At 45.2% G+C, this 21,731-nt stretch overlaps 2 protein-coding genes across 3 annotated transcripts in view; both read left to right on the forward strand.

Annotated features, from left to right (window-relative positions):
- Positions 1-21,731, forward strand: part of LOC137535147 (uncharacterized) — a 42,516-nt gene that overhangs the window by 5,846 nt on the left and 14,939 nt on the right. Inside the window, exon 5 of one of the 2 annotated variants that reach the window (XM_068256962.1) lies at positions 1,475-1,609. In XM_068256962.1, the coding sequence (XP_068113063.1) occupies positions 1,475-1,609 (135 nt within the window). The remainder of the gene's footprint in view (positions 1-1,474; positions 1,610-21,731) is intronic. The other variant, XM_068256963.1, reaches the window with a different exon arrangement.
- LOC137535814 (zinc finger protein 79-like) lies at positions 1,615-2,846 on the forward strand (the record flags this gene model as incomplete). The annotated part of the gene is made up of 1 exon (XM_068257708.1): positions 1,615-2,846. A coding segment is annotated over one exon (936 nt), but the record flags the coding sequence as incomplete, so codon positions are not given.

The raw sequence follows: 21,731 nt of genomic DNA on the forward strand, positions 1-21,731 counted from the left end.
AGAGCAGCAGAGGCAGTATAAGTAACAGTAAATATAACACACGTTTACATGTAAAGGGATGTCTGGATGCCTTCTATTGTTATCAGCTTGTAACAACACAGAGACATTCCAAGCTGCTCTGCACCACTCTGCCCTTATCTAACAGCCTACTTCGGTAACTTAACGAACCTCTACCACACATGGGAAAATATTGATGAATTAGCACAGTGAAGTGTAAAATACCGAATGCGGTATTTTAAGGACTGGGATTTTGTTATCGAACACCCTTTGATGAATTGAAGCCTTAATGTTAAAAATAGGCCTAGTTAATACTGTTCTGTACCCCACTCTGTATACATAGAATGAACTCTATTAATGTTAAAATACAGTAACTGAAAGTATATGAACACAAATAAAGAGAAAGTTAACTTTGTTAACCTGTCTGTCCTGTTGGTGTCAGCATGTTAATTGTACAGAGCCACACTAATCAAGCTGACACATCATTGCCTTCCAGCAGTTCTGGAGATTATTTTGGCTTTCAGGGACAACAAAGGGATGGTTTGCATATTCAGCAGTGATCCATTTGTGGGACACCTCAAAGCTCCAACCTGATCTGTTTTACGAAGGCAATTTCTGTTTTGCATAGCATTTTCTTGGTACTTATTATTCCCTTACACACTACTAGGGGCCTGATTCACAAAGCGGTGATAACTCAGCTATCACGCCTAAAAGACTTTAGGTGTGATAACCTTTGCACCACACTGGTGAAAAGCCAGTTTAGGCGTGATAAGTTTAGGTGTGATAAGTTTAGGTGTGATAAGTTTAGGCATGCTAAGTTTAGATAAGTGTAGATAGCGTGCAAAGTCTCGCACGCAAAGCAGCGCCATTAAACTCTATGCGAAGTGCACCAGACTTTGCTAGTGCAAAACTTTTGATCAGCTGTGCACTGCGGTGTTAACGCAGTTGGTGCTTAAACTTATCACACCTAAACTTATCATGCCTAAACTGAGTTTAGGCGTGATAAAGGGCTTTTCACCAGGGTGCTAACTGTTAGCACCGCTTTGTGAATCAGGCCCTTGGAGTTTTGTTTCACCACGATCTTGCTGGGCAATCTATTACTCTGGGTGTTTCAAGTGCTACCCCATAGATCCCCATTAATCCATGCCTTGCACTGATGAAGACCGACCAGTTGTAAACAGTCTGTATGCATGTATGTTGTATTAGTGCGGCTCTGTAAAATTAACAAGCTGCCACATCATTACATTCCAGAAGTTCTGGAGGTGTGCTTGGCTTTCAGGGACATCAAAGGGATGATTTGCGTATTCAGCAGTGATGCATTGTGGGAGACATCATATGCTCACTCCAACCTGAATAATCGCAAATACCTTCTGTTACAAGAAAGCAAATGTCTGTTTCACTTCTGTCAGGGCCTCTTTATGAACTCATGTATGCTGACAAGCTTTACCTTACATCATGCACTTTCACTCTCTCCCAGCAGGTGGCGACAAGGAAGCTTCTGGAGGATCATATCCTGTTATTACAACTATCCCTCTAGGTGTGCACACTGCTGGCAGAGCGAATGATTGGAGTAATTCTCAGGATTCTTCCAGTACAGCAGATACTGTAACAGGTGAAGGCAATAAGAAACATTCCTGTCTGGTTTGTGATAAATGTTTTAAATCTTGTAGGGACCTTGTTAAGCACCAAAGAAGTCACAAAGAGCTGTGGCCTTTTTCATGTTCAGAGTGTGGGAAAAAGTTTACTCAATCTGCAATCCTTCGTAGACACCAGAGAATACACACAGGAGAGCGTCCTTATTCATGTTCAGAGTGTGGTAAAAAGTTTGCTGATACAACACACCTTCAAAATCACCAGAGGACACACACAAAAGAGCATCCTTATTCATGTTCAGAGTGTGGGAAAAAGTTTACTCTATCTGAAAACCTTCGGAGGCACCAGAGAACACACACAGGAGAACACCCTTATTCATGTTCAGAGTGTGGGAAAAAGTTTACTCATCACTCAAGCCTTCAGAGTCACCAGAGAGCACACACAGGAGAGCGTCCTTATTCATGTTCAGAGTGTGGGAAAACGTTTACTCTTAACTTAAGCCTTCAGAGGCACCTGAGAGCACACACAGGAGAGCGTCCTTATTTATGTTCAGAATGCGGGAAACAGTTTACTGTTCTATCAAGTCTTCGGAGTCACCAGAGAACACACACAGGAGAGCGTCCTTATTTATGTACAGAGTGTGGGAAAAAGTTTAGTCAATTCTCAGGCCTTCAGAAACACCAGAGAACACACACAGGAGAGTGTCCTTATTCATGTTCAGAGTGTGGGAAAAGGTTTACTGAAAGCTCAAGCCTTCAGAAGCACCAGGTAATACACAAAGGAGAACGGCCTTATTCATGTTCAGAGTGTGGGAAAAAGTTTACTCAATCCTCAGCCCTCCAGGTTCACAAAATAACTCACACAGGAGAGCATCCCTTTTCATGTTTACATTGTGAGAAAAGATTTGCAGTTAACTCAGCCCTTCAGAGTCACCTTAGAACTCACACAGGTGAGTGTTAGCGTCCTTTTTTCATGCTCAGAGTGCGGGTAAAACTTCCTTCTAACACCTTCAGAAGCACCAGAGAACACACCGGAGAGCATCTTTATTCATGTTCAGAGTGGGAAAAAATTTACTGATTTCTGACATTTTCAGAGACTCCAGATAACTCGCAAATATTAATGTTCTTATTCAACTTTTGAGCAAGAGGAAAAGTTTATTCAATCCTCAAGCCTTCAGCATCACCAGAGAACTCACACAGGAGAGTGTCACTGTCCTTTCTAATTCAAATCTTCAGAGACACAAGAGAGCGTCCTTATTCATGTGCAGAGTGTAGGAAAAGGTTTACAGACCATTTAAGCCTTCAAGGATATCAGAGCCAGAATAATGTAGAGAAACGAGGGGGGGCAAGCATATACTGTGACCTGTCCTGATGCCTACCGCTCCCTCTGTTGTCTCTGCCCCAGTATCCTACCTTAATACTAGTCCGGCTGCCTCTTCCAGGTCACCGGACTCGTGCACTACTGTACAGGCGCTGGCTGGGCTGTGCGCATCCTACAACATGTGCCCATGGCCGGGAGCACTCTGTGCATGCGTATTACATCACTACGCCATGCACATAACTTCAAACTTCATACGCATGCACAGAGCGCTCCCGGCCACGGGCTCGTGCTGGAGGATGCGTTCAGCAACGCAGAAGAGGCTGCCATAGGGGCATTTAGGTAGGGAGCGGGTGCAGAGAGAATGGTAGGTGTGGTAGGCATCAGGACAGGTCACAGTATATGCCTGCTTCCCCCTCCCCCTTCCTCCAGGTTATTTCAGCTCTGGTATCCTTTCAGAGAACACATAGGAGAGCATCAGCATGCATTTTCATATAAAGAGTGTGGAAAAAATTACTGTCTTCATCACAGCTTTGTATTCACTGAAAGGAGGTCATCCTTATTCTTGTGAAGAGGGCAGGAAATGTTTTGTCGAGAATGAGAATTTAGTTGTAGATTGTAAAAAAAAAAATACTAATCGACAGATATACAGAGGCATGTCTCAGGATATGTAGGAGAATGACATTGAAATTTGTATTGTTTTGAGCCCCTCACAGAAGGCCTGTAAAAGCTTCTATATACTTTGTGTGACCAGTATGCCTAGAAAGTTATGTCAGCTATCAGCACCTCTTGTCTCCCTAGGATCAGCAGTGTACAGTGGGTGATGGATCTGTACTGCTGTCTCCTCCCTCAGTCACTGCTCTCCTGCACAGCTTTCCCCTCAGAGCAGACAGTATGGCACAAATCACACACATCTGCCTCTTACTTCTGCTGTCACACAGGCTGCAAACTCTGCACAAATCCCCAAGAGAAGTTACCTTAGTGTGTGCCCAAATGTGACTCTCCTCTTCTACAAAGACTTTAGGAGAGCCGGCTGTATGGAGAGTCCGTGTCAGAGTTCCCCATTGTGCTGCAGGCGGCAGAGGGAGGCGCTACTCTGCTGCGCAATGTGATGTCTTATAAAGCCACACCCACAGAATAACAGGTGGTCCAGTGTGGAAACAGCCTCCCAGCCCCCACACACAGAATAACAGGTGGTCCAGTATAGAAACAGAGTCCCAGCCCCACACACAGAATAACAGGGAATGCAGCATAGAAACAGCCTCCCAGCCCCACACACAGAATAACAGGGAATGCAGCATAGAAACAGCCTCCTAGCCCCCACACACAGAATAACAGGGGGTCAAGCATAGAAACAGCCTCCCAGCCCCCACACACAGAATAACAGGGGGTCCAGCATAGAAACAGCCTCCTAGCCCCACACACAGAATAACAGGGGGTCAAGCATAGAAACAGCCTCCCAGCCCCCACACACAGAATAACAGGGGGTCCAGCATAGAAACAGCCTCTTAGCCCCCACACACAGAATAACAGGGGGTCCAGCATAGAAACAGCCTCCCAGCCCCACACACAGAATAACAGGGGGTCCAGCATAGAAACAGCCTCCTAGCCTGCACACACAGAATAACAGGGGGACCAGCATAGAAACAGCCTCCCAGCCCCCACACACAGAATAACAGGGGGTCCAGCATAGAAACAGCCTCCCAGCCCCACACACAGAATAACAGGGGGTCCAGCATAGAAACAGCCTCCTAGCCCCCACACACAGAATAACAGGGGGACCAGCATAGAAACAGCCTCCCAGCCCCCACACACAGAATAACAGGGGTCCAGCATAGAAACAGTCTCCCAGCCCCCACACACAGAATAACGGGTCCAGCATAGAAACAGCCTCCCAGCCTCCACACACAAAATCACAGGGGGTCCAGCATAGAAACAGCCTCTTAGCCCCCACACACAGAATAACCGGGGTCCAGCATAGAAACAGCCTCCCAGCCCCCACACACAGAATAACAGGGGTCCAGCATAGAAACAGCCTCTTAGCCCCCACACACAGTGTAGTCCTCATAGAAACATCCTCCCATCTTCCATGAATGAAGTCTCACCCACAAAAGTTCTATAGTGCTTATATACCCCTCTGTATTGTCCCTTTGTTTCCTTATCCTCCCTATGTGGACATTAGCAGCTCTCTAGTCTCTCTAGTCTAGAAATAATAGTAGATAATTTCTGGGGAGTGTCTGCAACACCTCAACCAAATAACCGTGTGTGCTAGGGCTCAAAACAAGAGCAATTATAAGGTAGAGAAAGAAAGCCCTTAAAGAATAGCATCTTTTACAGCAAATTTAGAAAAAATATAACTGTCAGGATCTTTCCTGTGGCATGTTCTGTCGGTTGCAGTGGAACTGCAACCGGGCAGTTCTGACTTATCTGCTTGTATTCGGTTGCGCATTCGCAATAAGTCTCATTGTCATTTGCAATCACTTTGCAGTTCAGAGCAGCTCAGGATGCTGTCATGATTCCTCCTTTTGCTTGCTGCAGTTGAACTGCAGCCAGATAGCCCTGGATTTCCTACATGCATATTATTGCATACTATTGCATGTATTTGTTATGAGAGTCCTTTTTCAGTCAGCTAGCAGCTTGTAATCAAGCTAGCTCAGGATTGAGCAATTACCATTCAGCTGTGTGGGAATTTGCATGCCTGCATCCATTGGCTGATGCCCACATAAAAGTCTGCCTCCCATTCCAGACTCCGCCCGACATAGCGTACAGCTACTATAGTTGTCGTTGGGTCCATGCTGTGAAAGTTGTTATTGTAAAATTGTATAATGCCTTGCTCTGTATTTTCATGCCTGCTGGACGTTTGCTGCACCCGCGGGGGTCAGTGAATTCCACTATCCTGATAGCTTGGATTCTTCCATCACCACCTTGGTGACTGGTAGTATTCCTGCTAGTCTTGTTTCTGGGGCCCTAACTACAGGCTGTGGTTGCTATTAGTTACGATCCTTCCTGTTTGTCTTGTTCGTGCCAGTGTGGATGCTTGCTGGGGCAGCGATTAGTCTTACAAGCATTCTGTCTGTCTTTCTGTTTTCTGTCTTGTTACTTAGCCAGAGACTCAGACGGCAGCCGCCCTGGGCAACAGTCAGTCAGTCTGTCTGTCCATTATTTGTCTTGTTACTCAGATCATAGGCAGTGCGGCATTGCACTGCACAACCATTGTGTGTTATTTGTGGCGGTATCGGAAGCCCAGAGCTCCAGTTGCTCTGGCCAGTCTTTCTCCCTTGTTCATTACTCCTGTGGCAACCTGTGTAGCCTCTTCCACAGCAGGTAATACTTATTTACATGGAACAAGTTTTCACCCTGAGAGTCAGAAGTGGGGGATACCCTATGGCCAGCTTGTACGGGTCCGACGGAATTGCTCTAAAGATGAGGAATTCCAAGAGGAAGCGCTTAAAATGTGTGACCGGTTCAGAAAAAGAGAGTATCCTGAATATGTTCTTGAGGCTCTTGAAAAAGCCTCATCCCTTGATAGGGAGGAATGTCTTAAAAAGAGGACCAGGAAAAGTGGTGATGACAAGGTTAGGCTCGTCACCACTTATGGTTCACACTGGCCCCAATTAAGAAAAGTATTACAGAAGCACTGGCATGTCCTGAGCTTGGATCCTGACATACTCAGGGCGGTGGGTCCATACCCACTTCTGACTCCTCGAAGGGCACCAAATTTAAAGGATACATTGGTTAGGGCCGAAGTGTACTCTAAAAGCACTAAGAAAAATGATGGACGAGGCTTTTTAGGTCCAATACCAAATGGAATGTTTCCCTGTGGCTCGTGTATACACTGTAAGCTGGTTGAGAGAACAAAAACCTTTAAGAATGCCAAAGAGACTAAAGAATATGAGATACGAAGTTTTATCAATTGTAAATCAGAAGGAGTAATTTACATGATCATGTGCCCATGTGGGCTTAAATACATAGGAAAAACCAAGAGAAAACTAAAAGAACGCATAGGGGAGCATGTTACCAACATCAAAGAAGCAGATGAAAAAAGTCCTTTGGGTGCACATTTTGCTTTGTTTCATGACAGAAATCCAGATTGTTTGCGGTTTAAGGGTATTTTAAAACCTAAAAGGAATAAACGAGGGGGTGATCACGAAAAATTACTATACCAGATCGAGAACAGGTGGATTTACAATTTAGGAACATTAATTCCAAATGGATTGAATTCAGATTTAAATCTAGTCCATTTTCTACCTGCATATAAGAAATAAATGAGTTGTAGGTGAGAAACTGTATGTGGATTGCTGTGAGATCTGGAGTGGAATATTCCCCTTTAAGGCAGCATTAAAAGTCGTTCAGAATGTATGTCGGTTGCATGTAAGAATTTGTGGAAATTATTATGCAAAACGACATTATGGGACTATGGGGTCCTATGATTAAAGAGCCCGTCAAGATGTATATGAAATTTGAAAGAGTGCAAGTAATAATTTGATGAGCTACAGCAGATGGATATATCGGTATATTGGGTATGTACTTCCCTGCTATGATGAAAACGAGGCATGGTTGCAACAGAGTGAGCTCTAGTAATGTGAAAAGGAGGATCGGTCCCGTTTGTCAGAATGAGGCTTGGTTTAAAGTTACTGCTCAAAAGAGAGAGCACGCCCACTGCCTTTCATCCACAGCAGCATCACACTGAAGAAGCCCACGTGATGTGGGCGTAACGCGTATGTGGGCGTGGCTAACTGCAAGAGGTTGATGGGACGCTCCTTTACCTCATGGATGCCGCAGGGTTAATGTCCGTCCACCGGGCTGCACAAACCAGGTACCTGGTGCTGCGGGACGCCGCAACACATCCATGAATACTCCCTCACTTTGAAGCAACAAGGTAAAAGCTTTTGTTAGACGTTTGGTGGCCGTGGTGAAGAGGATCCCCTGCTTTGAATGACTGTTACTGTCACAGGCTGACTGGGCTTGGCTGTTATTTGATCTTACAGCCGCAGGCTGTCAGTAAGGCGGAATCCGGCCATGAAGGCGGCGTAAAGAGAAGGACTTTGTCATGCTTACGAAAGTTTACCTGGGGGTTTTGGTGAATTGTTGAAGATCCAGGTACCAGATGAGTTGATGGTTCCAGTCCAATGGAAGTGGGCAACCCTTTGCAAAATCTCAGTTTCCACAGAATGTCAGTCTTAAGATCGGCCGATCTGGATTGTATGTGTGTGGTGTAACTGGTGATGGATGTGAGGTTGGGAGCGCTCCTAGAAGAATAACCTATGCAGTTTTTTATGGGGGGGAGGTTTGGATTGTGGGGAATAGCTGGGGTTTGGAAGAGCTATTGACCAATAAAGTTTTGTACTTTTATAATTCATTGAGTGGCGGTCACTCATTTTTTGTTGTTGCTAGCCTCTTCCATTACCCAGCTACTACATAGTCTTGTTGCTCTTGGTGGTAGGTCTGCTTTCTGCATCAGCTTGTATGCTTGCTCACCTAAATCCTATTAGGGCCAGCTAGTGGTGTGCCAGACAGGGACAGGTTGAGGGTCAGCTAGTGGCGTGCCAGGCAGGGTCAGCAGGTGAAGAGCGAGCCCTCCAGTCTTGAGCATACATGCTGACTCAGAAAGTATACCCCCCACCCCAAGCATTACAATAACAAAAGTCTTTATTCAACATTAGGTATAATAATAATCACAACATTGATGATTCAATGAAAATAAAACTATTTAAAAAACAAATAGTTGTTCCAACATGATCCCTGCTGCATATGAAACAATCACTCTAAATGCAATATATTGTATAATGACACAATGCTGCTGTCAGGCATAACACCCCACAGTGGGCTGTTGAGCCCAACAGGGGGAGGACCCGGGTTCAGTATACACAACCTAGTGTGATCCAAGACCAATAAAACAACACCTGTGCAATAAAATCTTAAAGAAATAACACATGAATAAATGTCACCTATATGAAAATAAAGTGCACAATTGCTATCCAGATATACGGTATTAATAGTGATAGGATTGTGTCCTCTGAGGGGATTCCTTGTTCCCTGATGTGCTGCTGAGATTGACCTTTATCATTTCTAGGCTAAGTATCTCCTATTTTTTGCACTACTTCACTTTATGCTCTTTCTCCTATGGGCTGCTCCTTTGCCCCAATTTTCTACTAGGCATCCTCTCATCACTGTAGTACAACAAAAGAAATGTGTGCATGAACCACGTTAAAACCTAATAAATCTGGCTTTGCAAATTTGGCCTAATTGGTTCATCACGAGACATTGCTCATGCAAATTTGCATTTGCTTTCGCATGCCAAAATATGCAGGGTCTAAAACTAACACCGCAAAGCGGTTGCCCTGCGGGGATTATTCATGCTACATTAGCACTGTTCCTGGATAGTGCTAATGTAGCATGAACTAATCCCCACAGGGCAACCGCTTTGCGATATTGGTTTTAGACCCTGCACAATTTGGCATGCAAAAGCAAATGTATATGTATATTTGCATGAGCAATGCCTCATGATAATCCAATTAGGCCCAATTTGCAAAGCCAGATTTGTCAGGTGTTAACTTGGTGTTTGATGCACACATTATACTCTATGTATAATGTTTTTACTTCTATCCCTCTTTGGAAGCGGGTGATGGATGGCTTGTTCTAGGTGGTGTGAGCCCTGGAGCGAGCTGTCTGCGCCTGTCATCCCTCCCCCTTGGAGTGCAGCCCTGAGCTCCACAGCTTGGGGTGTCCCATGTTTCACCATGTTTCACTTTTTTCCATGTGTTGTTCCCAAGACGTGCTCATGTAGCAGAACGCAATGGACGTTAAGGGAAGTGCCTCTTTTTAATATTGGGAGGTAGGTGCGGACGGCTTCTCTTGGCTCTGGCCACGTTTGGGGGGGTCGACTGCACCTCCCAGCCTCCCCCTTCGGGGTGCCGCTGAGGTTTCCAAGTAGTGAGAGGGTTTGGGGCCCTGCAGCTCCTGGGTTGTATGGGGGCATCACCGTAGGGCAACCACTTTGTGGTATTGGTTTTAGACCCTGCACAGATTGGCATGCGAAAGCAAATGTATATTTGCATGAGCAATGCCTCATGATAAGCCAACTAGGCCAAATTTGCAAAGCCAGATTTGTCAAGTTTTAACTTAGTGTTTGATGCACACATTAAACTCTATGTATAGTATCCTCTCATCACTATTAATACTGTATATCTGGATAGCAATTGTGCACTTTATTTTCATATATGTGATATTTATTCATGTTTTTTTTCTTTAAGATTGTATTGCACAGGTGTTGTTTTATTGGTCTTGCATCACATTAGGTTGTATACTGAACCCGGGTTCTCCCTGTTGGTCTCAATATTGAGCCCACTGTGGGGTGTTATGCCTGACAGCAGCATTGTGTCATTATACAATATATTACATTTAGAGTGATTGTTTCACATGCAGCAGGGATCATGTTGGAACAACTATTTGTTTTTTAAATGGTTTTATTTTCATTGAATCATCAATATTGTGATTATTATTATACCTAATGTTGAATAAAGACGTTTGTTATATTTTTTCTAAATTTGCAGTGGAAGGTGCTATTCTTTAAGAGCTTTCTTTCTCTACCATATAATTAGAAATAATAGTAGTGACATTTTAGTGTCTTTCATTATAAAGTATATTGCAGTATACAGGTAGCCACACATCCGTCAATGATGGGCAGATGCAACCAAGAGACAAATCTCTCTTTGATTGAAGAGAGATCTGTCAGCTGCCCACACACCGCAGGCCGATTCCCGACTGATTTCAGCATGAAATCTCATGGGAATGCTCCGAGTCCACCGCCCTGCCGCTGTTCCACTAGTGTATAGATGTGCTTGTTTTTGTGTATTTATACATTACCTGTGTTGTGTTGCTGTTCTTATCTGTGTTTGGAATCTGCCGCCCTTCCAGTCCACTGAAGTGGCTGATGTGTGACGTCACACACACCGCATGTTAGGCTCTGGCGGCGTGTATAGGGCTAATGGAAGAGCGTCGGATTCGGAAGACAGAACTACACTGTGTCAGGACAGTGAATGTATTAATGTACACATATGTGCACATTTATACTCTGAGGAAGCAGCACCGGGGGGGTTCGTCGCTCATCCCGGTATCGCTCACCGTTACCGCCGCACACCCTATTGGCCACCATGGCCCGACATCCTGCAGCATGTCCAGTCGACATGCTCGTCCCGAAATTGGTAGCACCGTCGATCAAGCATGCCCTTGGCAGTACCGATTTTCATCCGATTTTATTACATCAAACTGCATAGTCATTATAGACATTATAACCACAGTCCAGTATTAGTACAGTAACAATATAAGGCTGATAATGACCAGAGAGCTGCAGAGATGAGGCACCACTGAAGGTTTTAGTAGTTTGCTGTTACATTCTTCTCTGTGGGGGTCTTACAGCAGCAGAAATTAGGAGCTTGTCACAGGGCTGGGGTCAGTATTGAAGTATATTTATTTAGTAAGATGGGCTTTAGGCAGGAGGGTCTTGCTGTACCTTGTGTGTGAGGAGCTTCATCAGATCTAATGTCTTCAGTGTACAGTGCAGGTTATTCCTCATTTCCTGCAAAGGTTGTGTTTCCCCTCATTGTTGCCGTCTTTTCTCCTTACTGTAAGCTGTATTATGTTATTCTTTGCATCATTTTACTTTGTTATGCTTCTAAATGAAAAAGATGAAAAAAATGCATTAAAAAAACGCACAAAATCAGATCTGTGTTGTACTTTTGTATCTGAATTCTGTCATTGATTTGTGTGATGGATCCACCCCCAGCCACGCCCAGCACAGACCTCCAAAACGCAGAGCACAAGTGAGGCGGAGCAGAACCATTGGGGGAGGGGCTTCAGCAGGAAATTTCTGCACACAGATACAGCTGGCCAGGAATGTGACAGGCTGGAGTGTTTGTATCAGTCACTGCCACTCGGACAAGAAGGCACCAGGCTTACACACTTGCCAGTGAATGACTGCTGACAGCAAATCATTTTACACAACAAAACTTCTAAAGTAGCTTTCTTCTTTTATAGAGGCAGAATTCCTTACTTAAAAAGCTAAAAAAAAATTGCATAATTCTGTAGTGGGCTAAAATGAACTTCATTCAGTGAGTAAATTTAACATTGTACTATGTCAAAAATTCTGCAACAGAAAAAGAGAAAGGAAGGAAACATGAAGCATGCTGGGGGAGATGAGAGAGAGGAAAGATACATGAGGCATGCTGGGGGAGATGAGAGGAAAGAAACATGAAGCATGCTGGGGTAGATGATTGAGGAAAGGAACATGAGGCATGTTGGGGGAGATGAGAGAGAGGAAAGAAACATGGGACATGCTGGGGGAGATGAGAGAGAGGAAAGATACATGAGGCATGCTGGGAGGAGATGAGAGGAAAGAAACATGAAGCATGCTGGGGTAGATGATTGAGAAAAGGAACATGAGGCATGTTGGGGGAGATGAGAGAGAGGAAAGATACATGAGGCATGCTGGGAGGAGGCGAGAGAGAGAGGAAAGAAACCAGAAAAGTTGTATACTTACCTTCTGTAATTTTCCTTTCCTGGAACAGACAATGGCGGCATACTCATGGGTTCAGCTCCACCCCTCTGAACCCGATAGGACAGATCTCTTAATAAATTGAAAGCATCCGCCCCCCACATTCCCCATGCCATTCTCGTGAAATTCAGTCCTCGAATGGACAAGAGAGAGGGATTCATATGCCGCCATTGTTTGTTCCAGGAAATGACAATTACAGAAGGTAAGTATACAATTTTCCAGTTTCCTGGACAGAAATGGTGGCATACTCATGGGACATAACAAATCAGATAATAGAGGGAGGGAATGCAATTAACACACAATTTATTTCATGAAGGCAGACAAAACAGCTTTTCCAAAAGCCAAAGAAGTTAAAGCATGCTGGACTGACATGATAATGTGATAAGAAAGTATGTGGTGAAGACCAACTTGCAGCCTTACAAATTGTCTCTACAGACACCTTAGAGAATGATGCCCAAGATGCTGCCATGCCTCTGGTAAAGTGGGCATTTACTTCCTTCGGTACTTCTAAGCCTTTCGATCTATAACTTAGTTGTATCAGCTTGACCAGCCAGTTTGCCATAGTCCTAGCTGTGAGTAGTTGTCCTTTTTTAGATCCCTGAATATTAATGAAAAGATGATCCGATGCTCTAAAGGAGGCGGTCTTATCAAGATAACTTCTTATGCTGTTTCCCACAACCAAGGGATGACAGCCATCTTCTGATGTAAACGTAGGTAACGTTAATTCCTGGTTGATATGAAATGAAAGAAGCAACTGTCGGGATAGGAGACAACACTGGTCTAATTACAATCCTGACTGGATAGAACTGCAGCAAGTTATCTGAACAGCCTAAGGCTTGCAAGTCCGAAACTCTTTTAGCTGATGAAATGTCGGTTAGAAATAGTGGAGCTACATTCCACATTGAAACCAACTCTATAGGATGAAAAGGAGGATTTGATAGTGTGTCCAGTACTATACATAAATACCATTGCGGGGAAAAAAGGTTTCCTGGTAGGCCTGATTTTTTAAACAGCTTGAATAAACTGGATCACCAGTGGGTGAAGAGGCCGTTTTTCAAGAGTCAGAGCCGATAAAGCCAACACTTTAAAGGGGAACTGAAGAGAGAGGTATATGGAGGCTGTCATGTTTATTTCCTTTTAATCAATACCAGTTGCCTGGCAGCCCTGCTGGTCTATTTCTCTGCAGTAGTATCTGATTAAAACCAGAAACAAGCATGCAGCTAGTCTTGTCAGATCAGACTTATAAGTCTGAACCACTGAAACACCTGATCTGCTGCATGCTTGTTCAGGGGCTATGGCTAATAGTATTAGAGGCAGGGGATCAGCAGGGCTGCCAGGCAACTGGTATGGTCTAAAAGGAAATAAACATGACAGCCTCCATATACCTCTCTCTTCAGTTCCCCTTTAATCGCTGACAAGCTTAGTCCTTTTTCGTCTCCTGTCTGCAAAAAACTCAGAACATCTTGAACTTGCGGAGAGAAATAGCATTCAGATTGTTAGAAGCGGAGTACGAGATAAACCTCTCCCAAATACGATGGTATGTTGCATTTGTGGATACCTTTCTGGCTTTTAATAAAGTAGTAACAACCTCCTCTGAACATCCTAATGTTAGTAACTTCTGCCTCTCAATTTCCATGCCATTAAATTTAGCTTGTTGACTTCTGGAAACAGTAACTTCTCTTGCTTGGAGTAGGTCTGGAATTTTGGGTAGCATGAACGGTTCCACCACACTCATTTCCTTGGCAAGTGTGAACCATGTTCTTCTTGGCCAATATGGCAGAATAAGGATGATCGTGCAGGACTCTCTTAGTAACCTGTGTAGAAGGTTCGTTATCAGAGGAAAAGGAGGAAATGCATATCCGAGGTTGAAGTTCCATTGTTGAGTCAGACAATCCGTCCCTTCCGCTAATAGATGAGGATATCTTGTGAAGAACCTCTGCACCTTCGTATTCAGAGATGAAGCACACAAGTCCATCTGTGGACTCCACCATTTGTGTACTATTTTCTGGAAAATGTCGTTGTTCAGTGACCATTCATGGGTATCCGCAAATCTTTTCTCCCAGCAAATAAACCGTTTAGAGATTCAGAAGATTCTTCTGAGCCCAAGACATCATCTGACTGGTTTCCTTGAGCAATGACCAACTTCTGGTTCCACCCTGCCTCCGGTTTCTTTGGCTGGATTTGATGACAGTTCTGGAGATGGACACATTGCAGCCACCATTGCAGAGAGTCCCTTACTTCGGTTGGTAAAATGAATTTCTGAAACATGTTCCTTTTATTCCAATGCCTGAAGACTATTTGGAGTGTTCTTAGATGCCAATGAGCTCATTTGATGTGAGGAAACGCGGAAAAGCCGCCGCGTGTGCCAAGAGCTAGGCGGCTGACTCCGCGTCCTACGCGGCGGTTTGCACGCGTCTGGTGGTGTGGTGGAACGCGGAAAAGCCGCCGCATGTCCTGACAGCAAAGCGGCTGTTTGCATGCAGCAGCATGTGCTTGGTGTGGCTGGGTCTGTTAGTGCACCTAGGCAGATGGAGAGCTATGCTCGCGCGGGCCTGAATTCAGGACCTTTATACCTGCAGAGGAAGTGTCAGCTGATCAGGAAGGTCAGCTGATTCCTGCAGGACTCATGATTGGCTGAATGGTTCGGGCGGGGCAGCAGAGTCCAGCAACTATATATTATATTCTGCTGCTTATTCAGTTGCTGGTTGTCTGGCGTTGCGATCACATACGTGGGAGCACCCAGATCCGTAGTCAGATCCGCAAGTGTGCCGGGACCAGCTGGAGCTGTAATCCTACACTTAGCTAGTTTCTGTTGATAGCTTAAAGTACTAGTTTGATTGTGATTATCTGTTTTGACCTTTTGCCTGCCAGACTATTCTCCTGAACTCTGATCTTGTACCTCGATATTTCTGATACTCTGTTGCCGAACCCCGGCTCGTCCTTAGACTCTGCTTCTGCCTACTGATCTTGTACCTCGATATTTCTGATACCCTGTTGCCGAACCCTGCCTGTACCTGACTCCGCCTTTGCCTCTTGATATTGTACTTTATCTGTCCGTGTGTGTACGACCTGGCTTGTCCGACCTCGAGAACCGACCTCACTGTTGGAGGCGGTTCCCCGTTCTATCAGTGACACTTCCTCCAGAGTGTTACTTTTAGACAATCCTTCCTACTCGCAGCCTGACTCCTCCCGTCTTGGAGAGTCCAGGTCTTCGGAAGGAATCCGTGCAGTATACCTTACTGCGCTGAGGCTTAGTCCTCAAAGTGTTACTGTTACACCAAACACTACACTCTACTCAGGTGAACAGAGGTTAGCTGGTATATCGGATTATCGGTGATACTGCAGATCACTTATAATCTGGTATACATCTGTATTCCCAGTGATACTGCAGATCACCGGTAATCAGATCCTCTCTGTGCTTCACCGATCGTTACATTTGACAAGCGGAATTGTTGAAGAGAATGTCCCCAGTAAACTGGTTTGCTTGGCCGACAACACCCTGTGTGACAGAACTGACTTCACCTTCCTCTGTATGGTCAATTTTTTTTTCTTCCGTTAAACAGACTTTGTTTTGATGAGAGATAAACCGAACCCCTAGAAAGACCCGTTTTGCGATGGCAACAAATGGCTTTTTTGATAATTGACTAACCATCCTAACCTCTCCAATTCCTTTATTAATATTTGTTGATAAAGCAGCAATGTTGATTGATCCTGACTCACTAGTAGGATATCGTCTAGATAATGGTAGACTCTTATGCTGCTCGAGTCCGCGCCCAATCGTTTTCCACGCTCGATTCTGCAATCGATTCTCTTATTTTCCATTCATTTTTCTTATCTTTTTCCATTGTCCTCCATGCAGAATCGAGCACGGAAACGATCGGGCGCGAGATCGGACATGTCGGAAATTATCTATTGAGCCATCTAAATGGCTCAGCATCGAGCCGTGTATTCCCAGCATTAGACCTTGTTCCCTTAAATGGGCAATCACTGGTAACTGAATTTTTAAGAATGTTTGAGGGGCTGTCAAAATTCCAAAAGGAAGGCTTTGGAACTGAAAGTGTTGCTTGTTGACGGCAAATCTGAGATATTTCTGAAAATGTTCTTTTATTAAGATGTGTAGTTACGCATCTGAAAGATCCACTGTTGTCATCCATTTTTATAATTGTTTGGAGAGATTCCATTTTGAAGTGACGGACCTTTATAAATTTATTAAGGAACTTTAAATCCATAACTGGACGTCACCCTCCTGAGATTTTGGGCACCAAGAATAGCGGCGAATAAATTCCTAAAGATTTTTCTGGAACCGCAACCACTGCATTTATCTGCCTCAAGGAGTCGACGTCAAGAGAACCCGACGCTTCTGAGGGTTCTGGGGAAGGCTTGTTTCCTGAAATCTCGATGAGGGAGGCATCTTTTTGATCTTCCAGGCATGACCATTTAAAGCTCTTATCACCCAGGAATCTTCTATTGTGTCCACCCAGACACCCCAGAAGGCACGCAATCTTGCACCCACTGGAGTCGTCTGAGTGGGTGTACCTTCAAAAGGGCTTTGTTTTTTGTTGGGACCCCAATGTTGACTTTGCCTTATTATTTTTAAGAAAGGACGATTGAGTGCCTCTCCAATTTTTATTGAATTGTCTTCTTGGTCTATAAGATCTAGCTTGCTGGAACTTGTTGGAAAAAAAGTTTTTTTATGTTCTGTTGCTTAAAAGGACGAGTCTTCTAATCCTGCGAAAGGAGTCCCGACTTTCCGCTGGTTACTTTGGCTATAGCTCCATTCATTCGCTGTTACATTATGAAGCATATATCTTGCAGACAATCTAATTTTGTCAATGGCTGCTTCACCCATGAAATCGCTTGCCAACTTGAGTTCATCCAAAGCTTTTATAATTTCTGCCTCGTCAGTATCGGAATTAATAGCAACGTTTATATTTTCGACCCAGACTTTGACCGATTTGGCTAGTGAAGTTAATGCCACTGCCGGTCTGCAGGCTGCTCCATATGCTAAGAAAGCTTTCTTGATATCTGCGTCTACTTTTCTGTCTAGCGGATCACTAAACAAAACTCCATCATCCATAGGCAATGTGACATGACGAGCCAACCTCATTATAAAGGCATCTGCTACTGGAGCCGATTCCATTACTTTAGCATCTTCTGCACTTAATGGATATAACTTTGCAAAACGATTGGACAATGAGGGCTTATTGTCTATCTTGCTCCATTCTTTCAAAAATACATAGTTAATTACTCCCATTAAAGGATATTTAATAGGCTGCTTGTTCAAATGTGGATAATATTTGGTTCTTGTTTTGAATCTTTATCCTCTTCCCATCTTATTGCTGCCTTTACAGCGGATACAAAGGCGGGAACTAAGGCAAATTGGAATCCTAATGCTGCTGTACCCTCCTGTTGGGATGCCTCCTCTGTATTCCCTGTTCGAGTCGATACCCCATTCTGGGAGGCTGTTTGTTAAAGGTTTCTTGAACTGCCTGTTGTATAAATGACATAACTTGTTGATTGTATGTGTCTTTATCTCTTCCTAATTCAGCAAAGCATGCTCCACAAACCATTTTATCATGTAATGCTGGCTGTGCATACAACCAGCATAAAGATTTTCCAGGTTGCTGATATCTTTGTTCTATGACTTCCCGGGTTATAGGCCGAACTGGAGAAGAATATCTTTCTGATCTATATCTTCTATCATCTGGAGACTAATATCTTCTTCCTGAATAGTGTCTCCTCCTGGGGGATCTACTTCTATAAGAACTGTAACAGTAATAACGTCTCTCAGGAGATCTTCCTCTTCTGCTTGAGGAATGTCGCCAGGGAGAGTACCTTCTAGGGGTATGTTTCTTCTTCTTGCCCGATGCCTTTCGGCGTTCTTTAGGTAAATCTCTTCTTGATGATCTTGCATCTCCTGAAGAGGAATCAACACCAGACCTCAAATGTTTTGACCTCGAGTGGGATCGCACCACTTTGGATGAGGATTTGTGTCGTTTAGACACATTACTTTCTCCCTCTCTCTCTTGCGGCCTGTGGAGACATAAAAGTAAAAAATAGATATGTTCCACTAAGAACATCTGCTTCTTGTAAGAGAGAACGCACTCTTTTATTAACCTTACACAAGTGATAATCATAGAAACTATTTAAAGGGATACTGTAGGGGGTCGGGGGAAAATGAGCTGAACTTGCCTGGGGCTTCTAATGGTCCCCCGCAGACATCCTGTGCCCGCGCAGCCGCTCACCGATGCTCCGGCCTCGCCTCCGGTTCACTTCTGGAATTTCTGACTTTAAAGTCAGAAAACCACTGCGCCTGCACGCCCGTGTCCTCGCTCCCGTTGATGTCACCAGGAGTGTACTGCGCAGACACAGACCATACTGGGCCTGCGCTGTGCACTCTTGATGACATCAGCGGGATCGAGGACACGGCAACGCAGGCACAGTGGTTTTTAGACTTTAAAGTCTGAAATTCCAGAAGTGAACCGGAGGCGGGGCCGGAGCATCGGTGAGTGGCTGCGCCAACACAGGATGTCTGCGGGGGACCGTTAGAAACCCCGGGTAAGTTCCACTCATTTTCCCCCGACCCCCCTACAGTATCCCTTTAAACCACCCAGTGTGTATGAGGTAAAAGATAGATGTCATTTAGCATCAGTTACCTTTCCTCAACAAGGTACTCCATTTGCTCAGACTCTTCCATCTTACAAACAATATGCACTGCATTAGAATTCTTTAGGCCACTTCCTGATATGCAACATGTCAAATACAGCAGGGCAAGTTTAAGGCACAACATTTCCACATACCTGCTCCAGCAAAAGTTCTGACCAGCGCTATAGCGATGTCGGTTAGTGGGAATGTCCAGACACCCACTGGGTGAAGAATCTAGGGCCTCGGCTAACACCAGAGTGGTACCAACAGCGTGACAAGCTGTAACCGCGCTCTGGCATCTAAAAAAGATGTTCCAGCTGGAACTGACTTCAACGCCGCCAGCCAATCAGGAGCACTCCCGCAAAATCTCATGAGATTTCAGCTGCATAGAGAGACGGAAGGACGGAAGATCCAGCGCAGCACAGGTTTAACCCTCCTGGCGGTTTATTAAAATCTGCCAGGGGGCAGCACAGCTGTTTTTTAAAAAAAAAAAAAATTTTATATCATGTAGCGAGACAAGGTCTCGCTACATGATAGCCGCTGCTCAGCGGCATCCCCCCAGCCCATCCAATCGCCTCCGGCGATCGGAGATCAGGAGATCTCCTGGAGGGCTTCCCCCGTCACCATGGCGACGGGCGGGATGACGTCACCGATGTCCTCGATGTCGTGACGTCAAAGGGGACTCCGATCCACCCCTCAGCGCTGCCTGGCACTGATTGGCTAGGCAGCGCACGGGGTCTGGAGGGCGGCTGCCGGGCGACGGATAGCGGCGGATCGGCAGGGAGCGGCGGCGATCGGATTGCACACGCAGCTAGCAAAGTGCTAGCTGCGTGTAGCAAAAAAAAATGATGCATATCGGCCCAGCGGGGCCTGAGCGGTGCCTTCCGGCAGCATAGCCTGAGCTCAGCTCGGACTTACCGCCAGGAAGGTTAAGCACCAGGGAACACAAGTTAAGTATTCTACAGCATGTATAACCACCATTTAGGCAGTGCAATGTAATATAAAGCAGGAGAGGCTTAACCCGCATAAAAATAAAAACAAGGGCGCCAATAAGGTTAGAAATGAAAAATGGACACCCAAAACAAAAATAGAGACCTTGTCCATCGAGGACAGAAAAGATAGAATGGCATAGAGGGCAGATCCTTTCAATTTATTAAGAGATCTGTCCTATCGGGTTCAGAGGGGTGGAGCTGAACCCATGAGTATGCCGCCATTTCTGTCCAGGAAACCTGAGGCATGCTGGGAGGAGATGAGAGAGAGGAAATAAACATGAGGCATGCTGGGAGGAGATGAGAGAGGGGAAAGAAACATGAGGCATGCTGGGAGTAGATGAGAGAGAGAGAGCGGAAAGAAACATGAGGTATGCTGGGGGAGATGAGAGTGAGGAAAGAAACATGAGGCATGCTGGGAAAAGATGAGAGAGAGGAAAGAAACGTGAGGCATGCTGGGAGGAGATGAGATTGAGGAAAGAAACATGAGGCATGCTGGGAAAAGATGAGAGAGGGGAAAGAAACATGAGGCATGCTGGGAGTAGATGAGAGAGAGAGAGCGGAAAGAAACATGAGGTATGCTGGGGGAGATGAGAGTGAGGAAAGAAACATGAGGCATGCTGGGAAAAGATGAGAGAGAGGAAAGAAACGTGAGGCATGCTGGGAGGAGATGAGATTGAGGAAAGAAACATGAGAGAGAGAGAACGCACTCTTTTATTAACCTTACACAAGTGATAATCAAAGAAACTATTTAAAGGGATACTGTAGGGGGTCGGGGGAAAATGAGCTGAACTTGCCTGGGGCTTCTAATGGTCCCCCGCAGACATCCTGTGCCCGCGCAGCCGCTCACCGATGCTCCGGCCTCGCCTCCGGTTCACTTCTGGAATTTCTGACTTTAAAGTCAGAAAACCACTGCGCCTGCACGCCCGTGTCCTCGCTCCCGTTGAAGTCACCAGGAGTGTACTGCGCAGACACAGACCATACTGGGCCTGCGCTGTGCACTCTTGATGACATCAGCGGGATCGAGGACACGGCAACGCAGGCACAGTGGTTTTTAGACTTTAAAGTCTGAAATTCCAGAAGTGAACCGGAGGCGGGGCCGGAGCATCGGTGAGTGGCTGCGCCAACACAGGATGTCTGCGGGGGACCGTTAGAAACCCCGGGTAAGTTCCACTCATTTTCCCCCGACCCCCCTACAGTATCCCTTTAAACCACCCAGTGTGTATGAGGTAAAAGATAGATGTCATTTAGCATCAGTTACCTTTCCTCAACAAGGTACTCCATTTGCTCAGACTCTTCCATCTTACAAACAATATGCACTGCATTAGAATTCTTTAGGCCACTTCCTGATATGCAACATGTCAAATACAGCAGGGCAAGTTTAAGGCACAACATTTCCACATACCTGCTCCAGCAAAAGTTCTGACCAGCGCTATAGCGATGTCGGTTAGTGGGAATGTCCAGACACCCACTGGGTGAAGAATCTAGGGCCTCGGCTAACACCAGAGTGGTACCAACAGCGTGACAAGCTGTAACCGCGCTCTGGCATCTAAAAAAGATGTTCCAGCTGGAACTGACTTCAACGCCGCCAGCCAATCAGGAGCACTCCCGCAAAATCTCATGAGATTTCAGCTGCA

Source organism: Hyperolius riggenbachi, chromosome 10 (genome assembly GCF_040937935.1).
Source record: "Hyperolius riggenbachi isolate aHypRig1 chromosome 10, aHypRig1.pri, whole genome shotgun sequence".
In the NCBI taxonomy this organism is placed as follows: domain Eukaryota; kingdom Metazoa; phylum Chordata; class Amphibia; order Anura; family Hyperoliidae; genus Hyperolius; species Hyperolius riggenbachi.